An 8,593-nucleotide genomic window follows, 5' to 3' on the forward strand; every position below is an offset into this window, starting at 1 on the left:
GTATAGTATTTGGTCCTTACGATACCTTTGTTGTTATTATTTGAGGGTGAGAAAACCAAGTTCCAGTAAGGTTTAAAGATTTGCACAAGGACCCCCAGTTACTGTCTAGTAGTGGTAGGCTTTATTTTTTCTTTTTTGGTCTCACCACGCAGCTTGCAGGATCTCAGTTCCCGGACCAGGGATTGAACCCAGGCCACCGCAACGGAAGCCCAGAATCCTAACCACTAGGCCACCAGGGAACTCCCTAAACACAAGTCTTCTGACTCCCAAGGCTAAGGCTCTTTCTTTCTGGGATATTTCTTATCCAGTAAAGGAAGCCATGCTATTTTTATTGGAAAAGAAAGGAGGTTGAGGAGAAGGGTGGGTGTTTTTTTTCGTTGTTGTTGTTGTTTTTGACCCTGGTATGTTAATCTAGTGATTATATAAGAATTTCGCCCTCTAAAATTTCTGCGTAGCGTAGCAGATGTCTTGCAGGATTGAGATCAGTAAGGGGACTTTTCCTAACTGATCCATTCAACCTTTACTGAATCTGTACTTCATGTAAGAAGGCATTCCACTAGATTCCGAGGAGAGGCAAAAAGCAATGAGACCCTTCTCTGCCCTCAAGAAGCATACAGTGTTATAGGGAAGCTGAGAACACAGCAAACTGGACAAATGCTACGGAAGAGGTGTGCACAGAACATGCTGTTCCCAGGAGGAGGGCACAGTTATTACTGGCTCGTAGGATCGGGGAAGGTGTTCTGGAAGAGGGACATTTGAACTGGGTTGCAAAAGGTAAGATTTGTATATATAGAGAAGAATATTTAAACCACAGGAAATAGCAGGATTTAAGACCTAGAGGAAGAAGTGCTTAGAGCATGCTTAGCGACCCATGCATTGTCCCATTTGCCTGGTACATGTAATCTAGTCCTGTCATCATTCTGTAAGTGCAGGTAGTATTCAAAGACAAAGATGAAAAGGACCACAAAAAGTGTCACCTTTGAGAATGTTATTTTAACTACAGATTAATTTTTGTCTTGTTTTGTCTTTTAGGCGATTGCTTGGAATCATTACCAAAAAGGATGTGCTAAAGCATATAGCACAGATGGCGAACCAAGATCCTGATTCCATTCTCTTCAACTAGAATCACAGGGCTGTACTGGATATAAAACAGGAAGGACATTGCAGACCATGGATATATTTTATTAACTGGGTACCCAAAAAACATTTCCCACATTTGGATGGTGAAGTTATATTAGTGTGTTGTCTCTTTCCTACAAGTTAACCAGTTGCACTACATAATCTCTGGAAATTAATCTTCTCTTTAGGAGAAAATTCAGTTAGGCTTCTGTGATATTGCATTAGGAAGATTTCATGAAAGAGTAAAGAAGATTGCTATGGTTTAATTCTCTTTTTTTCTTTTTTTAAAGATTTTTTTAATTTAAAACATAAGTGTTAGCCAATATGCAATCACTGAAAACTATGCAAGAAAAATTCCAACCGTCCTGACCTAGAGCCTGCAGGAAGCTCATGAAAAAGTCACTTTTTTGGACTCTGTCATTGGTGGAAGATGAAGTGTAAACCAGGGACTTTGCTTTTCCAACCACAGAAAGGAAAGCCAGAAGGAAAATAGTAATGGTATTTTCCAGACTGTGAATTCAGTTCAAATGTTATCTTGTTCTTGTTACAGTATTTAGCATTATTAGTTTGTGTGTGTGTATGTGTATGTTAATTTTAATATCTGATTATAAGACAATGCTGCTTTGGTTAATCTCCTCTAAATGGATGTAGAGAGGTTGACTTTTATAGCTTGCTTGTTCCTGGTACTCTTTTGAAGTGCACAAAAGATAAGTTATAGAATTTTCTCCTTGTCTGCAAAAAGGGTAATTTTCCAGATGGCCTTTGTTAGCTAGTAGACAAGGACTTTGCCATGAATTTGTTAGTAGCGAGGAATGATTTCTCCATCTTCCTTGAAACAAATGATTAGTAAAGTTCTAAGCAAAGTCAATGACCAGGACTTTCACATTTTTGTGAGGTCCCAACTCTTACCCAGATGCCACCTCCATGAGTGATGGTGCTTTTGGCTTCTGGAATATGTAAGAATAGTAAAGGGAACCAAGTCTAGACTGCATACTGGTAAACCAGGGAAGATCCCGAGCTGTATCTGTGTTCTCATGCATTCCTTCATGACAACCACCAGTACTAAAATGACTGGGCACTCATGCCTCCTCCCAGTGTTAAGTACATATATATAACAGGCCAGTGTTGTCCCCGTGATCGTGAATTTAGGCTTGGGGTACTTTCAGGTATAGTCAAGGCATTGGAACAGGATAGGCAGCTGTGACTCCCTTGAGGCTCCTTAGAATTCTAAATAAAATGCAGAACCATCCTGAGACCCAGGGGTGTGGACAAGGCCTGGTGACACCAAAGGTGCTTGTATACAATTGAAAAGGTGCCTGTCTCAATTTCCTACCACCTTTACTGCAGTAGAAAACATCACACTCTAAGGACACCTGGTGGAGTTACAGAGCCACCGTCATCATTCCGACTACTGTTTCGTTTTCTACAGTTTTACCCACGTGCTGTTGTTCCTCCTCCATTCTCCCTTTCCCACGCCTCAGTCCTGAGTCCTCTCTTTGGGATCGAGTAGTGTGCCCGGTTAATCATTCCTGTTACAAAAAAATAACTCCCAGGGCTAGTTAAATTGTAAACCCAGCCTCTACAGTCTTACAGCCCATGGACCAGAGGTGACGCACAACCATTTGCTTTGCTCTATAGCCCAGTAGCTCCATTTCCACGCTGACGCCCACAGCAGTGAGACTCAAATGCTAGGGGTGGGAGTTGAGCCTTTCCCATTTTACAAGTCTGTTCCCAGCGCTTCCCACCATCCTTCTAGCCTAGAATCAGCAGTCACTCGGCATAGCCTCTCCTCCCACTCCAAGCACCTCAGCGTACCTCATTTTAAAAGTTGCCGATCTCTGATTCTAGGATTTTTTACCCCTAGTTTCTTATCTTTCCAAAATCTGAAATTCTTTTATTGCCTAGAACTGGGGAGCCAAGGCTTATTTTGATTTTTATCTTTAAAATATCAAGGCAGTCACCAGTTTCTCCTTTTAAGTATATCACTCTAGCATTTTAATGAAGAAGACAAAAACCTCCCTAGGTTATATTATATTATAGTCACGACTCAGTAACTTCACGTCTTTTGTCCCTCCTGTACCACAGATTCCCTCACACGAGATGAGGCTATTTGCCTGACCACCGCGTCTGTTGTGCACAAATCAAAGTTCTTATGTGTGTACTTCTGGTTCACTACCTGTCTTTTCTTATCAGCCGTCCAACTAAAGTTTGCAAAACAGGAAATGTTAGTATTTCTGGTATTTGATGATGGTGAAAGGTTTGGTCGCATTTCATAGTACAGCAGTGATATGGAGGGTGTCTAAGTTTGCCTTTGTGTTTCTTCTAGGCTCTGTTTTTGATTTGAGACAGATGAGCCAGTGTTCAGGTGCTACTTCAGAGAATAAATTCAAGAAATCAGATAACACTGTGCCAAGGTATACTTTCTAGATACTAAGCACCGATTGGCCCTCCAGAGAATAATATCCCTTTGATACCTCACTCCTGATAAATCTCATTCATTAACCTCAGCTTCTCAGGAATCCTTGTAACTCATATGCTAGAAGTAGCTGTAGTGTATGGTATCCATTATATGTCCAGTCCTATGGTTTGGCTCCAAGTTTGGCTAATTGTGGTAGAGCTCTCTGCTAGACTGCTAGCTCAGCACCTTAACACTCAGAGTTTCTTGTCTTGAGGCAAAGGAAAATGTTCTTTCTGCCATTGCCAATTCAGCAGTTGGACATACTTAAACCAACAAAGCTGATATAGAGGGAGTCTGTCAGTAGTCTCAAATGGCCACATACCTCAATGGCAAAAGACTGGATAATCTGTGATTTAAAAATTAGTATGAGCCGAGACCAGTCGATTCTGGTATTAAGAAAGAAAGTTTCCCGACACACGGAGAGGATTTACAAAAGAATGCCAGTAAGTGCTTCGAGAGAGTTAGGGCTTTCCAAGGCAAAATATCTGGTAGACATCCAGGCCACGAAAGGAATGAGAGTCTATGGATTTGTAAAAGTCTAACTGCTATATTTTGTATCTTCAGATCTGTGACGTAAAGAATTAAAGAAGCCGAAATAGTTAAGGCATGATTAGTTATGCCATTGGCAGAAACAGGGGACTGAACAAGCAAAATAATGGCCACTTTTAAGATCACTTCTATTTGGATGTACGTTCAGACACTCCCCCTCTTTTCTGGCTCTGGTGTCCTTCAGGCTCAGCCCAGCTGTGGAGTAGAGGTGGTATAATCCACAGAGCAGATATCCTCTGGTGGATAATCTGACATTGATGGTACTTTGTATTTGCCAGCTGGCAGAGCAGTCGATTAATTTGCTGATGGAACTGCAAAGCAGTTCCGTTGTTTTGGCACCAGAGGCTGAATCTGAACCGTTTACAGGAAGAGCAGAGAAGAAGCATAAATGTCTCTAGCAAGTCTTCAATTGTGCATGAACACAAGAATGATAAAGTAATGGGGACTTTGTGTGGTCTAAGGCTGTGAAGTAATTCTTAACTATGAATTTATGAACCCATTCAGGTGTCGGGGGAGCAAATATGTTTTTTGAAACAGTGTGCAAGAGAGTCCATCAGGGAAAGTAATCACTGCTGTATGTTTTAAGTATTTGGATCACCTGTCCCAGTTGGATCCTGACCTTGATTTGTTTAGTTAGGTGATGAGTAGGAAGGTGTACTTGTTACCCCACAGTATCTTTTGGTTTTGTTTTTTAATAAATCACAAAGAGTACAGTTTTTGAAGTTGAGTTTTTAATAAATGATAGTGAAGACAATTGAAAATTTGACATGACCAGTGTGTTTTATATTGCCAGAGTACTTACTGATGACTAACCACAGTGTATTGTGAGGAATCGGTTTACTTTCACTGGATCAGAGCCAAACGCAGGCCACTCATCTGTTCAGAGAAAGCAGGAGAGCATCTTTCATGGCGGTGCATAGAGTATTGAGCTCTTAAAAACTCTGAGAAAAATTAGGAGTTCAGAAAGTAAAGGGGAGGTGAAATATTGAGTCCTTAAAAAAAAGATGTCTAAATATGTGGTCTGAACTTCAATATCCTACAACCTTGATTTTATTTTTAACCACCTCTGGGATAACCTGGATTCCCTTTGGAGAGAAAATGGAAAGTTATGGCAGTGGAAAAACCCTAGTAAGCAAGTATACGAGTTCTTGTAAGATGGTGGGAGGAAGGCCATTCCATGCCCCAAGCCAGACACCCCGACATTTATAAACTGCTTGATCATGTGCCTCAAGGAGAGAAAAAATTAGTAGTCTCCCAAAGACCAGGCTTTCCAAGCAACCAAGAGGCTCAAAGCAGCATTTGGTGGAGGCAGTCTACTTTTGTGGAGAGGGCTGACCCAAGACCAGACATCTCGCGGAGGAGGGCAGCGTCTACTGCCATTGCCTAAGTGATAAGCTTTAGGTAGCTTATCTTGAATTCTGATAGCAAACTATTTTAAAAATCTATATTGTTAGCCTCCCTGGTATGTACTTATTGTAGATTACAAAGAAAAAGGTGAGGCTTTCTCAGAGCTCAGGGAGCTGTGTAAATTTGAAGTGAAATTGGTCTGGTGGACCTGTGGTAACCACTGAGCTGTGCTCTGCCTCGATATTGGTTGCTTGCCCCAAAGGGAGGAGTTCCTGGACTAGTAGGTGTTAGCAACTTCAAGTTACTCCCTAAATGTTTGCTGGTCACAGTCTCATTTCTAAACATCTGCATCTCGGCAAAGTTTTGAAGTGACATAGGGAGCAAAATCGGTTTTTCCGCCTTGTAGTCTGATTTTGCCAAATCACCCAAGAAAGAAAGAAGGTCTATGATGTGCAGAGTTTGCGTTTCTTGGATGGGACCTATCAGGTCATCCAGCCCAATCCCACAGTCATAAATTCCTACCTCTAAGTTCCTGCCAAAGGGCCTTCAGCCTCTGGGTGCACACTCGTTGAATGAATGCCTTGCCTAAAGTTTGGCCTTTTAAGGGGAAAAAAGCGTGTGATGGTATAAAAATATGAGGGTTTAAATAAATGATCTCTGCCTCTCCTCCTCTTTCCTCCCCACCCCTGTCTCTCTGTCTCTCTCCTCACCCCAATACCCTAAATTCAAAATTTTCTCAGTTACTGTAAGTGTATTGTTTTGAATGTGGACCTTGGGGAGGGAGAGGATCATTCTGAGAGTAGAGAATGGAAGATACTTCTGAGTTGATGGGGCCAGTGGGGCTTTGCTCCACTGTAGGGGCTAAAGCCGATGGTATCTGTTGGCAGTGTCCAGGGCTTTAGCATCTCAATGCAGACATGTGAAGTATTCATTGCTAAACCTTGTTATCATCTACTAGTCCAAATCTGTTGAAAGTGAGAGGCGGTCTAGGGTTTGATGAGTGAAATGCCACCTGGCAGAATGGAGATGAGGGAATGGCCTGAGATGGTTTTGTCAGGGTAGGAATGTTTAGCCTCATTATCTTATTGAGTGTACCTCAAATATATGGTCCTTCAAGAGTGCTCCTTTTCCCTCCTCCATTTCACTTTATCCCTTCTCTCTCTTTCCCATTGTCCTGCCTTTTTAGCACTCAGATTTTAATAAATATTTACTTTTTATTATATATTTGGTCCCTTGGGACTATGTAATGACTAAGAATTTCATTCTAGGTAAAAAATGATGTGTTTAATATTTTGTTCTTTTAAACTGTCTTTTGAAGCTATGCTGCTAACCAGGTACAGGCCAGAAAGGAGTTGGGCTTGACGGACAGCACCCTGGTCATGTCACCTAAGGATGCCATTGATGTAATGATGGTGACTCTTCTTCATTTGACCAAGGCCAGCCTCCTGCTCTTACCTCTGTCCATTCATTTCTGGCTGTGGGAAAAATACCACCTGTCGGGTGAGCCAGTGAGGCCAGGAGGATCAGAGGGGCCGGTTCCAGCCCATGGGCCACTATATGAATGTCTCTGTAATAAGCTCATTTGTAGGGCCGGCTCCAACTGCAGTAGCCAAAGAAAACCTGTCTGACTCGACATTTTAGTTCCTGAGAGTTGGTAAAAGTTCAACTGAAGCTAAGGTATAGACATTAGCAGTAGCTAGGCTTCCAGAAACTAGAGTCAACTAAAGCTAATAGAGTTTCCACAGGAAACATGGTGCTGAGCTGTTCAGAGCAATTATTTATCTGAGTGTTGCCAACGCTTTAGTCACGCTTTCTTAGCTTTATTCTAACTTTTAGAGACGTTGGTCCCTGTTCATAGGCACAGCCTGTACCAAAGCTGTGGCTCACTGCACAGTTCATTCTGCTCCCTGGTCAAGCATAGCAACATAGTCTAAAAAGGAAGATGTGGGCTGGGGAGTTAGAAGACCTGGTTTCTATTCCCTATGCTTCTACTAACTAGCCTTGAGATCTTAACCGCTCTGTGCCTCAGTGTTCCCATCTGCAAAATGGGGATAGTGTTAATTGCCCTACCTACCTCACAGGGTTGTTGTGAGGATAAACTGAGACAATGAAAGGAAAGTACTTTGACAAGTGCTATGCAAATTGTAAGAAAAGGAAACAATCACGTTAAAGGCAATGGAATGGACTTTGGCAGAAAGGTAAATGGGATTGTCCAGCCCTTTCTCTGTGTGGCTTAAACCCAGGTCACCATTGCTTTATACATTTTTCACTTAGCACAGATTTGTAATTATGCATGTAATAAAGCACAGCCTTATCCAAGTTGGTGTCTGGTGTGTTTCTGAAGACCCTCAATTTTGTAGCTATTGATTTCTGATCATAAAAGCTCGGTGTGGAGGTTGGGGGAGGGTAGTGTAAAAGGCATCTGCAAACTCCTGCTAGTAGGCTCACTTCTTAAAATGATTTATTAAAGACTTAATTAGTTTTACAGATCGAGTAATACTTTTTACCATAAGGAGACAAATGAGGAGCACCTTGTATTTTCTGAGAGATTCCAGATACCTCATTCATTATGGCTACTTAAATGTTCCTGTCTCATACATTGGTGATCCTTTCCTGATGAAATGAGGATTAGCTGGAGCTGTGTTTTTTCTCTCTCTTTTTAAGCTTTTAATGATGTAAGATTATGGGCTTTGACAGGCCTCTTGCCTATAGTCAGTTATTACAAGGAGTAGGATGGGTGATGGAAATGTTCCTCCAATGAATAGTAGGGCCAGTAGTATCCTCGTTATGGTGGGTTGGGGTTAAAATATTTTCTGTGGGAAACCCTTTGAAGTGACTGAGGAGTGGGGCTTTTCGGGGAAGTGGTTGAATATGCAAACATTTCCTTTTCACATCTCTCTGGAACCCAGAAAACAAAGGAAAGCTATACTTTGAAGTATGGTTTTCCTACTTTCTCGCTCTATTTTTCCTGCATCTGATTCCTCCTCCGCTCTCCCTCCCTCTCTCTGTTAGCCAGACCACCAGGAAGGCAGTTTACTGTGTGTCCAAGTTTTCATTTAAGAGTTTCTCCCGTTGACATTTGATTACATCTGCACTGGTGTTGACTTGATACCTTGTTGC

The 8,593-nt window shown here is 41.8% G+C and overlaps 1 protein-coding gene across 5 annotated transcripts in view; it reads left to right on the forward strand.

Annotated features, from left to right (window-relative positions):
• Positions 1–7,792, forward strand: part of CLCN5 (chloride voltage-gated channel 5) — a 153,463-nt gene extending 145,671 nt beyond the window's left edge. For 3 of the 5 annotated variants that reach the window (XM_061179227.1, XM_061179225.1, XM_061179229.1), the window contains 2 exons: positions 549–774; positions 1,033–1,104. In XM_061179227.1, coding sequence (XP_061035210.1) covers positions 549–759 — 211 coding nt within the window. In that variant the 3' untranslated portion in view covers positions 760–774; positions 1,033–1,104. Of the gene's footprint in view, positions 1–548; positions 775–1,032 lie in introns of all 5 variants that reach the window. The other 2 variants (XR_009698966.1, XM_061179228.1) reach the window with 2 other exon arrangements.
• The last annotated feature ends 801 nt before the right edge of the window (positions 7,793–8,593 follow it).

This window comes from Eubalaena glacialis, chromosome X (genome assembly GCF_028564815.1).
Source record: "Eubalaena glacialis isolate mEubGla1 chromosome X, mEubGla1.1.hap2.+ XY, whole genome shotgun sequence".
Lineage (NCBI taxonomy): Eukaryota > Metazoa > Chordata > Mammalia > Artiodactyla > Balaenidae > Eubalaena > Eubalaena glacialis.